This window comes from Phasianus colchicus, chromosome 2, assembly GCF_987193195.1.
Source record: "Phasianus colchicus chromosome 2, bPhaCol1.hap1.1, whole genome shotgun sequence".
Taxonomy (NCBI): Eukaryota; Metazoa; Chordata; class Aves; order Galliformes; family Phasianidae; genus Phasianus; species Phasianus colchicus.
In genome coordinates this window covers 45,289,377-45,313,250 of record NC_143437.1, presented here as the reverse complement: position 1 = coordinate 45,313,250, position 23,874 = coordinate 45,289,377, and the positions used below count along the sequence as shown (strand labels likewise).

General features: G+C 37.8%; 1 protein-coding gene across 2 annotated transcripts in view; it reads left to right on the top strand.

Moving 5' to 3' along the window:
- IGF2R (insulin like growth factor 2 receptor) overlaps positions 1-22,799 on the top strand; it is a 54,165-nt gene extending 31,366 nt beyond the window's left edge. For both annotated transcript variants that reach the window (XM_031612577.2, XM_031612584.2), the window contains exons 24-48: positions 159-302; positions 784-962; positions 1,307-1,394; positions 2,603-2,809; positions 3,197-3,327; positions 4,065-4,162; positions 4,945-5,081; positions 5,278-5,468; positions 6,132-6,258; positions 6,640-6,762; positions 7,702-7,964; positions 9,572-9,784; positions 10,704-10,853; positions 11,888-12,049; positions 12,492-12,696; positions 13,097-13,243; positions 13,647-13,881; positions 14,659-14,795; positions 15,681-15,795; positions 16,625-16,771; positions 18,096-18,280; positions 18,969-19,155; positions 19,960-20,124; positions 20,650-20,719; positions 21,120-22,799. In XM_031612577.2, the coding sequence (XP_031468437.2) occupies positions 159-302; positions 784-962; positions 1,307-1,394; positions 2,603-2,809; positions 3,197-3,327; positions 4,065-4,162; positions 4,945-5,081; positions 5,278-5,468; positions 6,132-6,258; positions 6,640-6,762; positions 7,702-7,964; positions 9,572-9,784; positions 10,704-10,853; positions 11,888-12,049; positions 12,492-12,696; positions 13,097-13,243; positions 13,647-13,881; positions 14,659-14,795; positions 15,681-15,795; positions 16,625-16,771; positions 18,096-18,280; positions 18,969-19,155; positions 19,960-20,124; positions 20,650-20,719; positions 21,120-21,521 (4,208 nt within the window). In that variant the 3' untranslated portion in view covers positions 21,522-22,799. The remainder of the gene's footprint in view (positions 1-158; positions 303-783; positions 963-1,306; positions 1,395-2,602; positions 2,810-3,196; positions 3,328-4,064; positions 4,163-4,944; positions 5,082-5,277; positions 5,469-6,131; positions 6,259-6,639; positions 6,763-7,701; positions 7,965-9,571; positions 9,785-10,703; positions 10,854-11,887; positions 12,050-12,491; positions 12,697-13,096; positions 13,244-13,646; positions 13,882-14,658; positions 14,796-15,680; positions 15,796-16,624; positions 16,772-18,095; positions 18,281-18,968; positions 19,156-19,959; positions 20,125-20,649; positions 20,720-21,119) is intronic.
- Positions 22,800-23,874: the final 1,075 nt, after the last annotated feature.

Sequence of the window (23,874 nt, the reverse complement as noted above, 5' to 3'; positions counted from 1 at the left end):
TTATGCAAGCAGTACCCTTTCTCAGTGGGTATCTAATATGATTCTGAACAACACTTTTAATTATTTGTATTTGTCAAGGAAATGTCTGGAACTCAGTACTGTTGCACCTATCTTAGCAGATATTCCAGCTTTTACTGTATGTGCCACATCTCTTCCAGATGCTGCTGGTAATGAGTATGACTTAAGTGATTTGAGCAAAGAGAGTGAACCATGGGTTGCTATAGATACTTCAAAGAATGCAAAGAAGCGAACTTTTTTCTTGAATGTTTGCAAGCCTTTGCCTTTTGTGCCTGGATGCCCTGGTAAGCCAAATGGCCAACACTTCTTGACTTCTTGAGTTCTTGTGCCAGAACTTCTGTGCAGAGTTATTTTAGAAAGATTACTTAAATCCTGCCTGTTCAGTTGCTGAACTTGACATACCTCACCTAGGTCCGTGCAAGGTTGTAAAAGTACTACAGAGCTCTCAGACTGCGAGCAGTCTTGATACTAAACAGGACTCTTGCGCTGGGATTTGTAGGAATGCATTTGGGGTAAATGTTTTAAGAGCAGTATTTATAAGTATCTTGACTTTTCTTTTAAAAAGAGGTATCAACTTTTAGCTTGCCTTATCTGAATGAATTCTGAATTTCTAGCAAGTTTCTTACTTTAATCTCCGTAAAGATTAGTACAGTTTTGAAGGTCTCAGTGAATGCAGGACAGTGACTTACTTTCTATTCCAAAGCCTTTGGGCTCTGGTTGTCAGAGCTTTGTACTAAAATAAAGTTTTCTTTTGCTTTCCTGTAGGTGGTGCTATAGGATCCTGTGTGAAATACCTTGATAAAAGCAAGAACCTTGGAGTCATTCAGATAAATCCACAGGCTGCTACTGATGGGTCACTTAGCATTACTTACTTGAACGGTGATACGTGTAAAGATAAGCAACGCTATTCTACACGTATAATATTCCAGTGCGATCAAACAATGGTAATTTGCTACGTTAAGAGCTGTGAAGACTTGAGCTTGGACTTTCAACATAGACAGTTTACTATTTTTCTTGTAATGGAGAGATTGGTTCTAAAATGCAGTGTCTTGTATAAAAGCTTTTTCTCTTGTTTCTCCTTTCAACAACTTCCTGGAGTTTTTGTGCACAACAAAGTTCTCTGAATTTTTGAGCCACCAATAGAGCTTTGTGTAGAAAGGGTACTGAAGTTTGATAATAGTGTCTTTAGACTATGCAAATGCAATAAACAGTTATCTCTTGTATGAACAACTACAGTTGTTGCAAGTCCAAAACATACATCTCCTTCATACAATTTATTTTTCTGTAGGGATCACCAGTTTTGGAGCAAGAAGATGACTGTGAGTTTGTATTTGTTTGGAGAACCTTGGCAGCCTGTCCTGTTCACAAAGCAGAAGGTAACTATAGTTAAGCTTCAAAATATAGAACAGATCTGTATAAGAAGCAAATACCTAGTGGAGCTGTATTTGCTTTTTTGCCCTGCAAATACTTCAGTGATAGATGCTAACTCTTGCGTTGAAGTCCCTTTGGAGCCTAGGTCCAAGAGAAATACCTATCCTTAAAAGTGCAATTTAGGGTGGTAGTTAAATGGACTCTTGTATTTGGGGGAAAAAGTACAGTAATAATATTCTCTGACCAAGTCAGAGTGCTACCTCAGTCACAGTGAGACTTGCTGGTGTCTTGCAAATATTGGTGCTAGATCTAATGTGTGATTGATCCTATGTCTGTCAAGGCATCCTCCCTGAAGAGCAGAAAGTGTTGTGAACTTGACTCTTAGTAGATGATGGTGGAGAGACCAGAGGACAATGAGTTTACAGTTGACTTTAGGACATGCAAGAAGGAATTGAGTTTTAGTTCTAGTAGTCAATTTTCTCTTAGAAAGCGGAACATGGAGATATCTTCTCTGCCTTTACAGGCTCAGTTTTACAACTTGCAGATAATGCCTTGTATAATATCAGGACTTTTGGTGAAGTACCTGTTTGCAGCAGTACTAGATGTAATTGACACTGTCAGTTACCTACATGTGGTGCAAAAGGAATGCTTGTTAAGATGCTGCTCCGTCATATGCAATTACTGTGCAGGATGCAGTTGACGAGTTATGATTTTGAAGGGAGAGAGACTTGTGTCGTCATGTCTTAGTACCAACTTGTTAGGGGATTAATGAAAAAACAGTAATCATGTGACACTAGTGACCACTAGAATTCAATCAGCAGTAATACTATAAATTTTCTGTCAGCTGGTTAGACCCATGAAGCTAGAACTTCCTCAAACCTCTTATCTTCATAGACCTTGATATTCCCTTAAGCTATAACAATTCCTATATTGATTATTTACTAGTGCTGCAGACCCCATAACTATTCAAGGAAAATGCAAGTCTGACATCTAGGACAACTTTTGCTTCAGCCTTGACCTCACTGTTCTTTCCAGACAATTAAGCAAGTGCTGAACTTGGTATTTCTGGTTCTGCACATAACCTTCTATGGTGAAGGAAGAGCCTGTAAGGACAGCTTGAGATGGTTTTTGAAATACAGTATAGCACTTACATTTTGTGCTATAGATATATAGATATAGAATTCTATTTTAAATTTCTAACTTTCCTTTAAAGGAGAGGATTGCCAGGTGAAAGATCCAAGATATGGTCATGTTTATAATCTCAAGCCACTTTCCAATAAAGACATAAAAGTGAGTACAGATGAATATGACTACTACTTCAGAGTTTGTGGAGAAATAACAGAACTCTGCAGACCAGGGGCTCATTCTGTGTCGTCATGTCAAGTAAAGAAGAAGGACAGCACTTTCAGAAAAGTAGCAGGTATGGCACTTGATTGAAAGGAACTTGAAGAGTAAAAGAATAGTAAGAGCTATTAATTTATCACATAGTAGCTTCAGTTATATGCTGGTTCATCCTACGTGTTTTGTAAGATAAAATACCCTATCGCTTCTACTTCGTGTGCAAGTAAAATCTATATATAAAGAGAGAGTGTGAAATCTTATCTTACCATGTAAAAAGGATTGAATTATTTCTTATACTGGAATGTAAGAAATAAAAAGGTTGTGTTTTAGAGGAATGTCTAGGTCTTTCTGTCGGTACTTTATTATGCGTGTATCTGCTGCCTGTGTAACTCTATTGCCAGATGTGTTATTGCAGTTCTGTGTTTACTGGATTAGCTGTTTAACTTTCTTTTCTCAACTCTTCTAGGCTTGCTTACAGAGAAACTGACTTTCAAAAATGGTTTAATAATGATTAATTACACCAGTGGAGAACAATGTCATAAAATATATGAACGATCAACTGCCATATTATTCTACTGTGACAAGACTACATCAGAGGTTAGTTGCAGAACATTAAATTCCTGCATAAACTGTCTTCCAGAACTGCTCTCTTCATAATGTGCGGGAGGGTAAGATGAAGAATATGAACTGGCTTCCTCCAAGAACTGCTTATTCACTTACAGACTGGGCAGGAGATGTGAAGTTCTTCTGAGGCTTTAATAAATAACTGAACTTGCTATTTATGGAAGGAACCTTCCTCATGCCTCAAGAAAATCAGAGCATGGTGTTCTTTTAAGAAATGTCTTCTCCTAGCAAAGCTCTTGGAGATGTTGGTGAGGGATGTTCTCTCAGAGCAGTCTGTTTGTTGGAAGCAAAAGGTAGGAGAAAAATCCACAGAAAAGCAAGAAGTATATGGCCAGACAAAAAAAAATTGGGTAACTTGACGTTTTTAATAGTGCTCTCTATTCTTGTGCTGACTTCCCTATTCATAAAGAATGGTGCCTAGGTTTACTTCTGGCTCTTCCTTTCTCTTGTATCATAGAGGAACTGGTAGCTTTTAGTGGTTGCTCTTTTATCAGAATTGTGCACATAGATAACTTTAGGTTTGGGAAAAAAAAACTGTGTTTTGAGCTTCTTGAGCCATGTTTTTAAGATCAGAAGCATAGTATGTCTCTAAGATGGTATGTGAATATATAGAAGTTGCTGCACCTTCTTGAAGCAAGACTGAGATGTTTTTGGTAATTTCTATGTTTAAATGAGAGAAAATAAATTCCTCTTGAATTTTGTTCTTTCAGCCTGTATTTCTGAAAGAAACTCCAGATTGTACCTACATGTTTGAATGGCACACGCAGTATGCCTGCCCCCCTGTTAAATCTACTGAGTGTTCCTACAAGTAAGCTGTTTTCTCATAAGTAAAGTTGGGCTGTGTGATGGTGGAAATGAGTATATAGCCTTACTGCAATCTCATGCGATACCACTACTTTAGCTATTGTATTTTTTACTTAATCTATTAGTAGCTGCAGTGACATTCAATCCTAAAGCAATATTTTGTGTAATTTTATCATGCTATTTGTACTTTCTCAAACTAATATTTCACAAAGCAAAAATACTTCATTTGGGAATTTCCTGAGGAGTAAATTCAGTGTAAAAGTGAACTGTTAGGTATGCTGATATCAGTGCTAGAAATCTGAATATACTAGCTTTTTATAAATGTGGATATTCAACTATAGCTAACTTGAACAAGGAAGCAAGTGACACCTATTAAGAACTTCCATCAGACAAACTCAAGGAAAAATGCGTTTTCTTCTCAACTAAGTATTAACTCAAAAAGATTTAGTGATGTACTCTCAAATATGGCTAGCAGTTGCCTGTGGTACCGTGCTTCAGTTCTACTCTAAAATGATAGTCAACTGTGCATTTGTTTGACATGCATAGTGTGTGCTCCAGTGAAATTAAAAATTACTCATGCATTATATGGTCTGTGTGTACATGGGCAGTTTACTGGCAGGTTGGGTGACTTATCTCTACTGAATTTGAGGCTTGTGGGGACCAGTGAATCTGGTGCAGACTCTTCCATCACAACACTCTTTGTAGAGTTTCTGGGATAAAGTTTGACAGCTCTAAAGTTGCTGGAATTACTTTAATACCTCTTAATTAAAATTTTCTGTCTTACAGGGATGATGAAGGAAATTTCTATGACTTCTCGTCTCTGACACGGCATAGAGAGAACTGGGAGGCAACTGATATTTCTACTTCTACAAAGAAATACTATATTAATGTCTGCAAGCCTTTAGTACCATATGGCGCTGCACGTAAGAGTGAAACGTTTTCTAGCTACAAATAGAGGTGATTAGGGTTGGAGACGGGAGGAATCTACAGTAAATGTAATTTAGGTGCTGGTTTGGAAGTAGATCAGCTATGGTGTAATTGAAAGTGGATTTTTTTATTCCCGTAAAATGGCCTTAACTTTTGGAATAATAATGCAGTGGTTTTTGTTCATCTGTATAGGTTCCTGCCCTCCTGATGCTGCTGCCTCCCTTGTGGAAGGTATCAAATGTATAAGCCTTGGAGAAGTGGCTGAAGGACCCCGGTGGGAAAATGGCATTGCTACTCTGAAATATATTAATGGGGAGCTTTGTCCAGATAAAATTCGCAGGAAAACAACAATATTGCGCCTTAAGTGTGATGAAAGCAAAATTGTAAGTAGGCTTCTCCTGGTAGGGCTTTATATTTTTTTGTGAGTTATTTGTGTCACTCTGTGTGGGGAGGATGGTGGAGCAGTTCTTAGCTGTTCCCTACTCTTCAGCTATTTGTGAGACAGCTTTATGAGCAGATTATGGAATGATATTTTAAATGATGAGCATCTCTTAAGAGATGTCTTTCTTGCACAATCTGCTAGCAGCTTTTATCATCTGGAACACCTTTAAAATGTTTGCATCTTGAAGGTGAGTATTGTATCTTGGGAAACACCTAGAGCAGTGCCAGTATTGAATATTGAATGTTAGTGTCTGTAGTTTTTAAGCCTTGGTTGCTCATCTTTGTGCCTAGCTATTAATTACTCCTACTTGAAATGTTTCATCCTCAGCTTTTGGATTTTCCACTGTTAAGCTAGGCTGCCTTTCACTCACTTATTATCAGTAGCTGTAAAACTGATGAGGATATTGTACTATCCTGTGCATGTGATACAGCTACACTGTAGCAAACTACTATAATAGTTAATTTGCTGGTCCCAAATAGGCTGTTAAGTCCTAGGAGCAATGGCTGAATTGAGCTCAGCTAGAGGTTTCAGGTCTGACCCTGTGACATGGAACCTTACAGGTATCACTTTGCAGCAACGTAGTCTGTCATTGTTTTGTGTTTAGGAATCAAAGCCAGAACTTATAATGGCCATTGAAGACTGCGATTACAGCTTCATATGGTTCACTGCTGCTGCATGTCCTCTTAAAAGCAACATGCAAAATGACTGCCGGGTAACGAATCCTGCAACAGGTAAGAAGAGAGAGAGAGCCTGAGAACTATGTGTGTGAATGAGGCAGCTGGATGCAGAGTAACTGTTTGCTCTCAAAGAATTTTATTAAATGAGGAAAGTGAAAGATCTGGATAGTGACCAACAAGCTTACTGTTGGTGGGTAGAAATATTTTGTACTAAAATAGAAAAGATCTATAGGAAGCTTGTAATACATCTGCTCTGAAACTAGCTTTATTCTAATTCTTGATATGATCTCATAGTTGCTAGCTTTTTAAGTTAGCAAGCAAGTAGGTGCTGTTTGACCTTCCTACCAAATGAAGTTACTGAAAGCTTTTAATACAAAGTAATGTCGTTACTTTGAATCTGCAAAAAGTTTGAACTATACCCTGTTTTGTCTGTAGGCCACCTCTTTGATTTGACATCACTGAAGCGAGAGTCTGGCTATACAATCATTGATGCACACAACAGAAAAATTGAGTTGAATGTTTGTGCTGAAGCTAAAAGCACGTGTGCTAATGGAGCTGGTAAGCATCTCATACCACTGTTATTGTAGTTGTACCTGAAAGAAATATTTATATACAAGCTTACAGTAAATTGTGTATGACGAGTTTTACTGGAAACATAAGGACTGAAGAGAGCTGTGTGGCTGACTGGCTTAGGAAGAGATCCAGAAGCTGTTCCAAGTAGTAAAGCAATGTCTCTCTTTCAAATTTCATTTTGAACCTTAAATGCGTTCACTTCCAGTCTCTGTTACATCTGTAAAGATGAGTAGTGTTTTTGGAGGTGAGGGGAAGACTGGCGTTATTGCTAAACCTCATGGTTCCTATGAAAAGGAAGGTGGTGTGAGCCAACAGCAGTAACTGCTGCCTGGTATCGATTGCTATAATGCATCTGCCTTAGCCTTGTGTCCACACTTCAGCCTCTTGCCAGTCCTCTTTCTAGCTTGGTATTCTTTTTTTTGGATGCTTTTGAAATATCACTAACAGTTGACTAGTATCTTAAGATTCTTATTGGCAGGCTGGATTGCTAGCTCTTCTGTCTTAAACTATATATGAGACTACTTAAGTAAAATCAGGAGTATTGCTTATGAGTAAGATTGCTTTTTTATGTAGTAGTTTTTCTTTTGGGGGCATCTTAATGACTTTATGTATAGATTAGATATTTTTGTTAATATCCTCATTTTCAGAGAAGTACACTTAACCACATAGTAACCAAAAGCTGTGCTTATAATATATTCTACTAGTTAATAAATTATTGAAGACAGTACTGGCTTGTTTCAGTGCCACTAAGCTCAGTTTAATGATGTGTCCAGATAATGTAATAAAAACATTTTCTATGGAAGTTAAAATAAGGCTAGAACCTTTTAAAGTTCCCTGTTGATCAGTAAGGTAAATGTGTAGCACTGTTTGGAAAGGCAGTTGCATAAGATTTGATCTGTTTTGTTCTTTTCTTATAAACTGTAGCCGTCTGCATCACTGATGGTCCAAAAACATTGAATGCTGGAAAACCAAGTAAAACTTTAACTTATGAAGATCAAGTACTGAAGCTTGTTTATGAAGATGGCGATCCTTGTCCTACAGACCTCAAAATGAAGCATAAAAGCTATTTTAGCTTTGTATGCAAGTCTGATTCTGGGGATGATAGCCATCCTGTTTTTCTGTCTTTTGATGAGCAGACATGCACTAGTTACTTCTCCTGGCATACTTTCTTGGCTTGTGAGGAAGAGGTAAGGATTACTTCTCTGTAAAATACTTGTGTGGCTAAATTTCTGATGGGAGGGGAGGGATTAAGGCACAATATTAGTATATGCTTTATATTTTTTGAGGGAAAGGTTTTTTCATCTAGTATGGAACCCAGGTTTATTCTTAAATACTCGTAAATGTGTTCAGCAGGGATGAACAGCACTTGGCAAACTTGTGAACATGGTGAGCTAAGTTAAAATTTCACCATTTTAGATCAACCTCAGTCTGGAATCTACTTAACTGCTCTTCTGTACAGCTCAAATGAAAGCCATAGGCAACTTCTTAGGAATGCTTAAGATTCTCCAGGAATCGGGAAAAGGTTAAGAGAGATCAGGCTGAGTTTAAGATAGGAAAATGAAACATGTCCCAGGCAGAGAGATGCTTAGTGACAAAAGGCCAGGCAAGTCTGATCAGGTTTGCTAAGTGCAATGACTATCTGATAAACCTTGTGTTACACTGCAAAGGCAAATCCTTTGTGTTATCAAGGTGAAATAACTTGATCAACTCTAGTTGAACTGGTGTTCCAGACAGTAGTCTGAGCTAGTTGAATTTCATCAACTTAAATTGTTACTGTTAACAGTTACACAGAGTAAAAGCTAGCCTTAGGAGTAGGTTAAATGTTTTAAATTCACACTAGCACAAATGTCTTAATAGCACTTGAATGCTACCTTTATGAATTTCTGATCCTTCTTCTTACTTAAATACTTAATGTGACCATTGTTCTCTGACAAGTTTTCCCCCTCCCCTTCACAAATATTTCAGTTCTGCTATAGCTTTAGGTCTGTTAAGATTTTTTTTTCAGTTTTTCTTTCCCTGACAGATAATATCCTCACTTTCAGTCTTGTGCAGGAATTCTGCTTTATGCAACTCAGGTTTCTTCTCCAGTACATTTCACATATAATACAAATCAGCATTCAAAAGCATTATTTTCTAGCCTGTTAATTCTATTCAGTTATCACTTACAGATTCCTGATTATTTCACAGTGCACCCACAGTAACTTTAACTTTTCAGAATAGTAGTGACTAGGTAGCAATGATGATCACTTGTACAAAAACTAAACAGAAATGGAGCAAATAATGGAACTTCCAGTATGTGAACACAAATAGCCTTCCAAGATTTCAAGTGTCATAAGCTTATGCACCTCAAAGAACACTTGAAATGGGTTCTGAGGAAGCAGTGCTCAAGCCATCAATTTGCAGTACATTAACTTCATGTTGTTATAACCAAGCATTTTTACTTGAAATTGTTGCCATCTTCCCCGCATCAGTGGAGCCATAGGATCCATTACTCTTGCGAAGACCATAGTGACTATTTGTGTTGGCTGCATGGCAGTTTTAAGTCTCAATATTACTCTGGTATAGACTAAATTCTAAAATTGTTTGAGAGCTTGATTTTTTTTTTTTATACATAGCTTGTAGATGCTTAGTATCCACAGCCAAACGAGCTTTAACAAATGCTGCTTTACTTGAATGGAACTTCGATGTTTTTAAATACAATTCTGTTTCTCTCTCTGTAAAGGGAAAGGATGATTGTTAATAAGTCAAAGGAAACAATAATAGAATAAAAGCACTAAAACATGCTTTCTCATAGGTGAGCTGCTCAGTTTTGAATGGTAGTTCTGTTATTGACCTGTCTCCTCTGATCCATCGCACTGGTTATTATGAGGCATTTGTGGATGGAGATGCATCAGATGTTTCTCCAGACTTCTATATCAACATTTGTGAGCCTCTCAATCCTATCAAAGATGTTAATTGCCCACCTGGAGCAGCTGTTTGTATGGTTCCTGTTAATGAATTGCCAATAGTAAGTATTATGTCTGGAATCGTGGGAATGTGCATTTTCCTGCTAGTTTAAAACAGGTCTCTAATCACAGATACTGATTTTGAACCTACTGGATTGATGAGGGGATAAAAAAAAGGGACTACAAAATTAAAATCTCAAAATTATTTTTCATTGTTTTTCCCTATGAAGTGGTAATTCCCTATCCTGAACCCAAGTGACTTTTTGGATGTTGAGAGTTTCCATGCCTTGATAGATGTGGAAAAAACTGTTTGCGGTCTTGTGTATTGCTGCATGCCATGTACTGAGCCTGGAAAGCAAAATGTCTGCTATTCTGTGGTGCAGAAATTGTGCATTTGATTCCATGATAGCATGCTTGCGATATGAAGCAGGGTGTGTCCTAGCATGCTCCCAGATGTGTTCAGAATTTTTAAGTAGTTGACAGCTAGATGAATGGGCAATAACAGAATATTGAGAAACATCTGTTACCTTGAGGTATGTTGGAGGATCTTATGTTTTGAGGTCTTATTTGAGAGCTTTAGAAGATGCAGGTAAAAAATTGAGATGGTTTTCCATGAACAACCATTCTGATCCAGGGAACTTAGTGCGTTGTATTACCAACATAATTTTCAATTGCTGGTATTATTGCAATGATTTAAAAAAAAAAATTAAAAATATGCCTTAATATGCAAAAACTCCCTGACTTTTTCCAAGCTCAGTCAAAGCGGGTTAAGGAGTCTTTAGCTGCACAGCTTCTGTTTTGATATGACTGAAATATTATATCTATTCTTTAAGTACAGTACACAGTTTTCAAAAGTGTGTAGTAGTTGTGCTCCTATGTCAACCAAACAGATTAATCTCTGAATTGATCTGAATCTCTGGATTGCTGTGAAATCTTGGTATGTCCTATATGTCTCCTAATATGCATCTTTTGCTTGCGCAGGATATTGGTCGTGTTACTCAACCTCCCAAGTTAAATGAGGCAGTAAATGAAGTTCACATCGCTTACAACAGCACTACTCCCTGTCAGATAAACAACAAATTGAACTATACTTCTCTTATTGTATTTCACTGTAGCCAAGGAACTAGTCTGGTAAGACATTTGTTAAACTAATGTTGATACTGGAGTGCAATGAGAACTGAATAGTAACCAGCATTAATATTGCTTAAAACTAAAGCGTTTTTTTCTAGCATATAAGGATGGACTTGTTTTGTGCACTCAAGCAAGGAATATTTGTATCCTTAACTAGACAAAATTTCATAATGCGTGAACTTTAGGCTTGAAAGTATCAAGTACTGACAGTTTTAAGGATTACATTCCACTGAAGTGACAGTGATAACTTACTGCTGGCATTAAACTTAATATTCTATTACACTTGAAGTAAAAAAAAAAAAAGCCAACACAATGAAACTTGTACCATGAGCTAATACAAGAACTAGTGTAGTTGTTTATTAAGCTGTTACTATGAAATTTTTCACCTATGATATAATTCCTGATCATACACAGCTCTCAAAATTTGCGTTCAGGTACTAATAACTGTTTTCTGTTGACACCAAACCTTTTGAAGCCATTTGATGCTGCAAATCTGACACTTCTTGATGTTTTTTAGAAAATTTAAGAAAAACGGTGGAGAAGCACTTGAGTATATTTGACAAATGAGAGCTTGTTAAAAGTGCTCAGTAGGACCATTTCTCATCAAGACAGAAGATGAGCTGAAACAAGGCAGCTTTGAGTGTTACGCAGGCCATACTTGCTTTTATCTAAAATCAGATGACAAAATAAACAGCCTTCTGTCCGTATCTTAACTTTGTGAACTGAATGTTCTCTACTGTGAAGAAACACAGCTCCTTTGTTTTTTTTCCTGTGTACAACTAAGCTGAACGTCAAAATCTTGACCCTAATTAATAAGACAGCTAGCTTACTTCAATTGCTAGTTTGTTTTCTGGAGATAAGTTTAAAAGTTTTCTGTAATAGTTGTAATATTAAGGTATGGAATTTGTCCTACAGTCAGGGATACCTAACCTCAGTAATAAGGGATTTCAAGAGGGATAAGAATATTGTAGAAATGATGAAGATTTTCCAACATTAAGCCTAATCTTATCTCTTGCTGTGCTCTTTGGCAACAGGGTAAGCCGAAGATGATAAGAAAACTTGACTGCAGTTTTGTGTTTGAGTGGGAAACACCAGTTGTGTGTCCTGATCGAGTGAAAACTTCAGGCTGTTCTGTGACTGATGAACAGTTACACTATACTTTTAACTTGACCAGCCTTTCTGGAAGATCATTTGAGGTAACGCTTTCTTGGAATGTTTTTTAATTCCTGGGGTGTGAGAAGAGACTAAAATGTGTGCTGCAGCTGTGGTCAGTGTTTGTAGTTATTTGCCCTTTGACAGAGGGAGTAGTGTTAGAGCATTGGCTCTTAGCAATTCTGAGAGAAGCTGAGGAGTCTACTAATATGTAAAGGAAGGAGAACTTTTAACTGAAGATAGTCCTAATTTGGCTTTGAACATGATGACGGGCCTGCTGAATATGCTGTTTCATTGTCCCTATGAATGCTCTTTTATCTGAAGCTTTGCCACATTAATGAAGGTTGGACTCGCAAAATCAGTTATCTGCATTTATGTAATTACTGTATGAGTCTCATAAAGCACTTTGGTGGTTCTTCACGTGTATTGACTTCCAGACTCTAAGGGGCAGCCTTGTTTGTGATGCTTCTGGGTGTGTCCCCACAGGTACTTTCTGGATCCAGCAGATACCATGTTAGTGTATGCAGTAAGGCAGATGTGTCCCAGGGAAAATGCAAAGATGGGGCAGTGTGTATGACATCTGGAAGTGGTGTGTCCTCGTTTGGAAGCATAAAGGAAATGAAAATGGATTATAGCCACCAAGATGAAACAGTCATCTTGCAGTATACAGGAGGTGATCGGTGCCCTCCAGGTGAGATTGCAATGGATGGTCTCATTATGTAAAGTCTTGTCATTCTTCTTACCCTTAAATCTAAGTTTCACTGCAAAAAGGAGGGAAGCAACATAGATTTTTTTTTTCATGCCTTAGCAGAAAGTTAGTTTTGTTCAGTAGTATGCACCATACTGAGCTGCAATATCAACACTTCTACAAAACTGTTGCACGCTTTTCTAGGGGAGGAGTGATCATAGCCAACTGCGTACTGTATTTGAGTTTTCTGACTGGAATTAGACTTAATGTTTTAATGCTTACGGTCTGCATGTGATTCTTCTTGGATAGTATTGAGGTATAGGCTTTAGATATTGTCTTGGGTCTGGATGTGTGCGCTGTTCTGCTGTGTATCTTGTTAAGAGAACTTACCTTTCTTTCTCAGTGACAGAAAAGGGAGAGCTTTGTGTGTTTCCCTTCAAGTACAAAGGGAAGAGCTATGATAAATGTATTACAGAAGAAAAGAGCAGACCATGGTGTGCTACAACTGTGGACTACCAGGGAGATGGAAAGTGGGGATTTTGTGTGAATGGTAAGAACTTCTTTTCACCTATAATGATCAGAGTTAATTGTGGGAGAGCAGCAGACCTCTGGTGTAATGCAAATAAGTGAATTGATGGGACTGTGCAAGACAATGAATCTATGGAATAAATGTATTTTACTCAAATGAGTGAAAAACGTTAATGCCTTCAGAATGTGTGGCTTTGAGTCACTAAGTGGTTGCTTTGACAGAGATAGTCATTTTTGAGGGAAGAGCTACATAACTTCCTAAAAAGCATGAAAAGGTAACTTCGGGAGGAAAATTGCAAGGTAAAGCATTTGTGCTTTATCTGAAACTATATCTGATAGCAATTGTGAGGTATCAGACTTTAAAATCTGTGTGTGTATGGAAGCCTCTTGCAAGGTACTCTTATTTCCAATTTTCCCTCTTATAGCAACTGCAAGAAGGGCATCTACTATTATTTTTGTATGTGATGAAAATGCTGGCAGCGGGAGTCCACACCTTCTGAGTGACATGCTTGGCTGTGCTGTGACATTTGAATGGAGGACACAGGCTGTTTGTCCTCCAAAGAAGATGGAGTGCAAGTTTGTCCAGAAACACAGAACTTATGACTTGAGAATGCTCTCTTCCTTGACAGGCTCATGGGTCTTTTATCACAATGGAAATTCGTGAGTAGCAAGCAACTCTTGGGCAGTAGCTTACTGGTCAGTACAGCTAAAGTTATAATGTGGCACAGTACTTCTGTACTCCTCTTTAAAGGAGAAGTAAATCTAAACTAAAAGTTTTCTTAGAGGCTTTCTGCTTAAAGGACAGAATGCAGCTTAAATGCAATTTTTCTGATTCTTATGTTGATAAAAAGTCCTATTGATTCAGTTGTTCTCTCTTAAGTCAAGCATGTAATATTTTGTTTAAAGTTCAAGAAGGGCTTGTTCTCAAATGTAAAGGCAGGGTAGAAAGATCTCACCAGTATCAACTTAAGAAAATGTAATTGTCAGTCAGCCTTTCCAGTTAGCAAATAGAAATGAATCAGCAAGAATAAGAGCATCTAATTCTAAAAGTATAGTAAACTATGGGGTTGAAAAGCTGTTTCATTTACTGTCTTGCTCCTAAATTTTTTGTTACAATAAATCTTAACTGGTATAGCTCCTAAGAAATTTAAATTGAGAACACTATAAGCTTTGTAGCTGAAAAGGTTAGATATTTATTTACTCAATTTCAATGTTTTTGACCTAGGTCAAAACTAACTAGTATACTAATCTGTTTACTTGAAAATGATGGGAATAATCTGCTAGTTGTTAGCATATGGTCAATTCCTTAGCTACTTTGATTATTTGGTCTTTTAATATAGCTAGCTTCCTGTAAGGAGTCTACAAAGTTCATATTTCATTTTGTCAGTTTAGCTGAAATTAATTTTAAAGTTTCTGTCTATCATGTCCTTTGTTTAGGTACTACTTGAATCTCTGTCAGAGGGTATATGAAGGCCCCACAGGCTGCCCTGAAAGAGCCAGTATTTGTAGGAAAAGCAACAGTGGAGATGTTGAAGTTCTTGGGCTTGTTCATACACAGAAGCTGAATGTGACAGGTACAGTTATTGTAGAGTGCTACATTCCTATTTCTGTAGAGAGCTATGAGGTAACTATATCATAGAACCTAGGCATAAAGGTCGTTAAATACAGCGTTCTACTCATCTTCAAAATGTTTTTGTCAGTAAGTCTTCTGTTTATTTCTGTTTTAAAACAAAAGATTCTGTCACACAAAACAAAGAGGCATTTAAACCATGAAAAAAGTGTGAAACAAACAGTGTCATGAAAGTTATAATAGGAAAATTGTCTGAATATCAGGATTTCTTTTTTTTTCTCCTTTCCTGTGATACGGTGATGAGCACTGGCTCATCTGGTTGCCCAGAGGCTGTGGGGTTCTCCCTCCTTGGAGATCTTCAACAGCTGCCTGGATGAGGGCTGGGGCAAGGCCCTTATATTTAATTATATTGGCTCATGATATCAGAGGTGAATGTTAGTGACGTGACAGAGGCGCAGATTCGTATGGCATGCAGACTCCTGTTTATTGCCGGTGAAAATGTATAGCTAGTGCTGGTGACTACACTGAAAAAGTGTTTTGTAGGTGAGAACTTGTATCTATTGTAGTTTCCATGGAAATAAATGAGGCATTACTTTCATAGTGACCTATGTATTTATTTTCAAGATGTCAAAAAGGACATCTTAAGTATAAATGTTACACTTGTACTGGCAACCTGAACTCCAAGGTACTGTGACTACAGGGGTTTGAGGAGTGATTTTTAAATAATCATCAGTGTGAAAGACTTAAGTCACGCAAGTGGTGTAATTGATATATGATCTTTGAGGTGGGGGGGATCCAGAATGTGATGTAAAGTAATGAAGTATGGGGAACGCACAAAGGGAATTTGACAGCTGCTTACAAAAACCTTGAATGTCACTTTCTTTTCTAGGTGATACAATGTATATTAGTTATTCTGGTGGACAGGAATGTAGGAAAAACAAGAAAATAATGACAATAATAGAATTGAGGTGTGCAAAAACAGTTGGCATGCCCATGCTGCAGAGGTGAGTAAATAATCAGCATATTTCTGACTGCTTTAGTCTATTGTACTTTTTAATAAACTGAGTCTCAGGGTTGTGACTGTTCAGTTGGACAGCCCCTACAGTAATCTTAGTCTATATTTGTAAGGCATAAATCTTCTGAAGTTTCTGTGCCTGTTCACTTTCATAAACAGTTATATTCTGTATATCTTTAACTGCTTAGGCAAAAATCTAGGTATTCTACTTATGAATTAGGCTGAGATACTCTTTTGTTATCAGTAGTAGTACAGCTGCTTATAACTTCACTGCAAAGCTATTTAGCAGACAGTACTTAGCTTGATTATTTAGCTAGACTGATTAAAAATGGTTTTGCTCCATTATTTACTAAACCTTTCCTATTACATCAATATAGTTTTTATTGACTAGGTATTATCTCAATTGAGGTATATGTGCATGGTCACAAGTACTAAGAAAGCTTTGATGGATTTTGCTGTCTGGTTTTGGTTGACAGGATATTTCTTGTAGAGTAAGGGAACTGAACAAGAGGCTCCACGTGAGGCAGAGAACCATGCAGCAAAATCTAATTTCTTGTTCTGGACAAATGAAGTGCAAAGCATTAAACCTGCTTAGAGCAAGCTGGCATGTTTGCTAGCTAAGGTGTTTAAGTATCAAGAAGTCGGTGTGTGACTTAAAACTTTTGAAGCAGGGAATTTAAGTACAGTCAGGTGACTGCAGTCTGCATGATGCTTATGCAGGAGATTCTCACTCATGAACCAAATAGGTGTGTCTTCTCTCAAGATAGTAAGTGCTTGTTACTGTTTCCTGGAACGATCAACTGTTTGTTATTTGGCAGGATTGATGAGGAAAACTGTGCTTACTACATCATTTGGGACACACGTGCAGCTTGTGCTTTGAAGCCACAGGAGGTGGAGGTAGTGGATGGAACAGTTATCAATCCTGCAACTGGGAAAAACTTCTCATTAGGGAATGTTTATAACAAGTAAGTTTAAAAAAAAAAAAAAAACTGAAAATATAGTTCTGTAGAACTCTACTGCAAAAAATGAAAGCTTGATGTTCTGATTTGCCTTGAATATTCCTAGCTGTTAAATGGCGATAGCACTGAATTTTGTCAGCCTTGTACTACGACTGACGTAAAAGTCTGGTTGCTACTGCAGCATACAGCTGGGCTTAAAGCTTTGAGCAAATCCTAGGGAAATTAAGACAAATCTAATGCCTGCACATATGTCATCTTGACCTTAAAACACTTTGGGGGGTTATTTCTCTTTTCCATAAATGTATAGTCATCAGGTCAGCGTCAGATCTTAATTTTCAGCTACAGTGCTCCTTCACTCTTTATATAGTGCCTTTCATCCTGCTCAGCAGATCTATATGGAAACAGGAACCCCTGCTTCAGAAACCTTAGAGGAGTACAGCTCTGGAGGAATAGTCAAGTCTGACTGAACTTCAACAAGGCAGGGAAAGAAAGACCAGCAGTTACACTGGCACAACACATGCACATTTTTTCTGCTTCAGAAACTCTTATAAGAAACTTTTATAAATTACTATGTTTAACATCAATTCTGTCGTTATGAAAGGAAGTCTTTCTATGAATATTATGGGAAGAATAAACTCTGCCTGCAGGATTGGTGCAACTGAACAAAAGTGTTCCTCTGTGCTTGTAATGTTATCAAATACAATCAAGCCTGCTTGGAAAAGGGAGTAAAGGAAGTCAGGATGAAATGAGAAATGTGGTGTAATGTGAAATTCAACTTGACTTTAATCTCACAAATTTCAGCCTTTGAGCAGGTGTCTAGAAGAAATAGCTCTGAGTTTGAGAGCATTCTCAGTCTCACCAGCAGCATGAAGGGATATGATTGTAAATGGCAGTTGGGTAGCACATATAGTAGATCCAGTTCTCCTCATGCAGAAGGCGGTTTGTTGTTAGTTCATGAAAGCTAAGCCACACTGTTTATTACAGCTACAGAATGCACTCAGAATGGATTATATGGTCAGTATGGTAGTTTGTGTAAGAGCTGCTGAACAGTACTTTTGTATTCAGTTTAAGTGTTCATGTACCCATTGAGGACAGTATAACTAGAAAAGTTTGCTTTTGGCTCATTCCTGAAAGGCTTACTGCTAAGTATAATACTCAGTTGTAATACTCAGAAGAGACCTCAGTCCTGCATCTCTTCTGGTTGCTGAATCTATTGTTAATCTGTATTAAACTAGTGGTAATAGTTACCACTACTGCTAGTGTATTGACTTGGGAATAACCAGAATTTGCATGTTTAGACTTGGCATATACCTGTCTTATGCCTCCTCAGGTTGTACATGGCTTCTGGTGACATAAGAACAAATGGAGATCAATATGTGTATGAAATACAACTTTCTGGTATCACAAACTCGAGTTTCCCAGAGTGTTCTGAAGCAAACATCTGCCAGGTTAAAACTAGTGAACGCCGTTTTCGGAAAATTGGATGGGCCAAAAAAGCTAAATATTATGTTGAAGGTAAGTACTTGCTTGTTATCTGAAATTTTTTTGATCCTCTACTTGAATTACTTCATTGAAAAGTGATTCATGTTTCATGATATATAAGCTAAATGACTTCTGTGAAGTTGTCCTGGATCTGTCTTCCAGGATTTATTTAAGAAAGAGTAATTTTGATATTAGGAAAAAGCTGTTTGCTATGGAGGTAGTGAGGCTCTGAAATAGACTGCCCAAAGAAGTTAAGGATGTCTCATCCTTGGAAGAAGTGGTCAAGGCCAGGTTGCATGGACTTTGAGCAACCTGATCTAATGAGAGCTTTCCCTGCCCATGGTAGGGGGTTGAAGCTAGGTGATGTTTGAGGTCCCTTCCAACTCAAACCATTCTATGATTTAGGCTGCTTTTTCCTATTATGTAATCTCATTTGCAAATAGCTTTAGTAGTAGATTTGGGTTTGATGCTTGTTGTGAGTCTCCAGTAGAAATAACGTACAACAAGACTGGGTCTCCTATTTTCCTCTGCTCTTGTGCTGCAGTAAGCAGCTCAGTCTGTTCTATAGTAATGTAGAAGTATAAGCTCACCTTCAGGTACTGCAAAGTTTAAGCTTATACTGCACAACGAGCACCCGTGAGAATACAGACACAGCTCTTCAGGGTATGGCCTTAATACTGTTTTTAAGGAAGCACTGAACTGTAATGTTTTCTTCTTGTAGATGATGACTTGGATGTCATATTTTCATCAGACTCCAGATGTGGTAAAGATAAATCAAAGTTTGTCTCTTCATCAATTTTATTCCACTGCAATCCTCATGTAAAGGAAGGCATCCCTGAATTTCTTCATGAGACAGCAGACTGTCAGTATTTATTTACATGGTATACGTCTGCTGTGTGTCCACTAATGTGAGTAGTTAACTTTTTTCTGAATGTAGCGCTTCTAAGCTTAGGGGTTTTTTGGTCTCAACACAGCAATTGGCAGGAAGATTTTAAAAACAAAACACTTTCCTATTTGCACTGAAAATAATGAAGAGGTATGGTGGGATTGAATACTCTTCTTCCCAGTAAGCAAAAAGTACTGTATCTGCTTTAGGCCAGACTGAAAATCACTGCAGGTCTTGGAAAATGAGGCGTTTCTCCAATGGAACTGATCCTTTTTGGATCTGTAGAAAAAAGGGAGTAACAATGTCTGGCAGTAGTTTAAAAGCCAAACAATGTGTCTCAGTGCTTACCTGTGTTCTTGACACTTGGGCTGCTTTGCTGCAAGTGATGACATAATTCTGGGATGTTCACTTTCTGGTTGCCGTCTTAAAAAGTGGAAATTGTTCATTCTGGTTTAAGCAAGGAATTATCTGTGAAGACTGTCTGGTCCATGTATTGCCTCTATCAGGTGGAAGGGAAATAGTTGCTGTAGCTTATGCAGCTTGCTCAGGTACAGCTTTGATTCCAAAACAGCAACTTTGTGTGAGTAGCTTTTACTGTTTAAGCTCTAAAGTGTTTAATCATATTTAAGTCTCAACTGTAATCTCAGTTTTATGTGCTGTTTGAAAGCATACCAGAATGTAGACACAGTGCATACCTTTTTTCATGCTCATAAACAGATTTTAGTAGAGTTTATAAGTTTTGACAGGATGGTACGATGTGTCTAATTCTGTCTGATATAATTCATCAGTAGATCTTAGTCTTTTTCTTCCATATTTATATTATTAGATCAACCATTGCTCCAGGAATCCATGAGGGCCAATCTGATCAGGAAGCCCAAGTATATAAAGGCCTTTCAAGGAGAAGTCAGGCAGTTGGTGCTGTGCTGAGTGTCCTCCTGGTTGTTCTCACTGCATGCCTAATAATCTTGCTGTTCTACAAAAAAGAGAGGAGGTAAGTGATTGGGAAGCTTTGAAAGTCTTTCATAGGCTTTGGTTTCCAGAGACTGAAGTTCTGTTTTTTCAGCTGGCATCATCAGCTGTCAAACAGCTATTTTCCAAACTGTTATTATCTAAAGGTCCATATAAAGAGGCATAGACTACAAAGATAATTTAAGCTAGTCTCTGTTGTGGGCAGCTACTAATAAGGGAGGTTAAAACAATGTGACAGTACTGTCTGTATTTGATACAAGTCATGCTGTTTCTCTGCTTTCCAGACAAGGTTCTCTCTTATTTCCTTCCTGTAAGAATAAAGACTACAGGTGTTTTAGTCACCTTGACACTGTGGTAGGGGGGAAGATGTGCAGCATTATGAACTGAATAGTGCTAATCAGTGGTTTAGAGCCAAATGTCACAACAAGATAGCTTGCAACTTGTTTGGTAAAATGATTTGTTGATGATAGGAATCACCTGAAGAGAGGCAAAAGCTGATGAGGGGAACACATTCCTTCCTAATACAATATTCCTTTTTTTTTTTAAGGGAAACTGTGGTAAACAAGATAACAAACTGCTGCAGAAGGACATCAGGTGTTTCCTACAAATACACAAAGGTAATACAGTGGCATAGTCAAATGCTTTGTATCTTGTCAATAATTTTAAGGGGAAGCTTTTCTAATAAATAAGTAAAAATCTTTAATCCTTAGCTCCTTCGGTGCATGGGAAACAAACTCTGGAAAGTCACAGCTTTTTATATCATTTATATAATGAAATGGGAAAGGAAGGGTTGAGGAAATGAACAGTCCATAAATAGCCAAGTAATATATAAATCTGCAGGAAGAGATGGTATATTTTAGATATGGTGAAAAGCAATAGTAGTACTGTGCAAGAATATGCTGTTATATCTAAATTAAACTCAAGGTTATGTGGGGTGGGTTCCATAACTGGGGAGATCAGTGTGTAGAAATATATGGTGTGGTATACTAAGTCTTGCATTTTTTTTTTTTCTTTTAGATAAACAGTGAAGAAGAAGCTAATGAGAATGAAACGGAGTGGCTTATGGAAGAAATTGCAGCACCGAATCAAAGAACAGTAAAAGGAGTGCAGGAGAATGGTCATGTTACTACCAAGTCTGTTACATCTGATGCTTTTACATCTCTCCATGTGGATGACCTGGACAGTGAGGATGAAGTGTTAACCATCCCAGATGTAAAGATTCAGACAGGAAGAGGACTAGACAAAAGCAAGCACCCACAAAAGAAGCCACCAAACTTTGCCAGTGATGACAAAGTTTACTTGCTGAATGGGGGAAAGGAAAGGAAAGCAAAAGCCAAGCCTGGCCAACAGCAGGCACAGAACTCTACAAATTCAGTATCATTTCATGATGATAGTGATGAGGACTTGTTGAATGTTTAATAACCCCTTTTGTGCCTAATCAAATATATATGGAGAGATTATATATAAATGGGACGAACACTTTCAACCAAATACGAGGACTTCAGCCTGAGAGGTTTTTCTGAATTTTGCCTTTAACAAGAAACCATTGAAAAGGGAAGGAGAGAAAGATGTCTTGGTTGTTGTTTACAATGATCTGTTCAGTAATGGCTGGATTTGTAGCATCTGGTAGGCTGAGTTATGTTGACTCTCTCTAGCCAGGACAACTTTAAGTCTCAGCATAGATATGAAATACTTGCTTAAAAAAGAAACCTTTCAAAGGTCAAGATTAAAGCTGAATTAGGCCCCTGGCTCCTGAGATTCAAATTATCTAGATGACTACTAGCATTTTAACTCCTTGTATTTATTGGTCCTCACTACTCAGGTTTGCTTATAGCAACGTGTTCTTCCTGCCGGCAGGGTATTATTCTATGGGTTCACCCTTCAATGGGTTCATCCATTGTAAGATGAGGAAAAATATAACTTTTCTGTGTTGGGATGATTTGATGTAAATTTTAGAACTGGTCTAATTTATCCTGTAAATTTGAATATACATTCTAATTTAAACAGATCATTGGTTCAAAGGTATTGACTGAAAGGTACAATTCTGTATAGCTTTAGCCTGAGATGATTGCTGTTCTTTGCATGATGTTTTCTTGGTACTGGTCATATGACTGACTTCATCAGTATTTGCCTAAGCAGCTGACAAGCATCCAAAGACCTTTTTTTCCTCTAGATTATGACTAGATTAGAGTGACTACAGAGAATCAGTGTTCAGGGCCACAGAAGCAGAATTCCTAGAATACAACCTGATACATCCCAGTTTGTCATTGTGAAGGAAAACCTCAACAACTAGAGGAATCCTAATCTGTACAATGCCTCTCTGTTATTCATTATGAAAAAAACATTGGGCTACTGTTTCTGAAAGCCTAAGTTCAGGCTCTTACACAGAGTTCCTGGCTGTGGTCATTGATTTGCACTGTTGCTGGCAATGAATGGAAGTCAGATTTCCTCTAGCAGTTTTGCTCTTCTCCAGGTGTGTTTAATTTATGGGCAATGTTAAGGCTTCAAAAAATTCTACAATTATGTATTTTTTAGAATTTTTTGAAACTCTTCATTGTTTATTTTGGCAGGCTTATTCAGTTTCAACAATGGTTTCTTTTTATAAAAACTCCATTTTGAATCAAAATAGTGTAATATAAAGTATTTAGCAATTTCAATAAAAGATATGACGTGGGTATTCCAAATCCCACATCTCAAGTCTGGAATCTTTCTTATGCTAGTCTAATACTGCTCATCAACTAGCTGATTTATGTCCTTCTCTGTTGGCACAGCTAATAATCCCATCACTCAAAATGAGAAATGAAGTTGTATCAAAGATCAGAATGGGTATGTGTATGTATGTGTATATATAGGTAAGTCTCACTACTCTGGCTTTCTCAGACTGAGGATATTTTTCCTCCTGCACTGTTACCAGAGAAGTCTCTAAAAGAATTTGTCTATCGCTTCATCTTATCATTGTTAAAACAGAAGTAGTCTTTTTCATAATTAGCGTTATGTTACTCTGGGGGTATGAGAAGCTTGACAATGTGTTTTTAATGCTGTCAATTATCATTGAAGGTGTTGCCTCAGTAGGTGTTGAAGAATGTTGCTTCTTCCCAAATACTCAAGGTTTGAGTTGTTTGATCTGTAAACTGCTGCATGAAATGGCTTAGTATATGACACCATATAGTTGCTTTATTTTGACTGTGCATAATAAAGCTTATGCAGAACAGGTACTGCTCAGATAAGCATCTCCAGGTGAAGTATAACAATAAGACTTTCTAGTAATAAACAGCTGACAGCACTGACTGAGGTGTTCGGTATTGGGACTTTTGCTTGCTATCTAAGCACTGTAGGTAGACCAACTGTTATGCTCATTGCTAGATGAGTGACTTGTTTCACCAACCTGTTTTTCCAGCAGAATATGCTGTTCAGATGTAAGGAAGGAAGTGCTATGGAAATACTGGGAACCAGAGGAGTACAAACAAGTCTTAGGTGCTAATGACTGTGTGTTAGGTGACAGCAGTGCTGCTCCTTCAGAAGGATGCCTCTCATCTGCTGCTGCAGTGTTTTTAGGAACAGTCCGACAGCTTTCACCAACAGATTCCAACTTCACCCAATTTCCAGGCAGGCTTTGATTTCTGTTTGCTTGGCCACACTGTCTGCAGACATACCTCCTGTCACAGTATGATGGGTGTTGCACACCCATCCCTCTGTCTCCATGCTGGAGCACAGCAGCTGAGGAGGTGACATCTGCCAGTGGTTGGAAGTAGCTGTGGGCAATGTTGTGCTG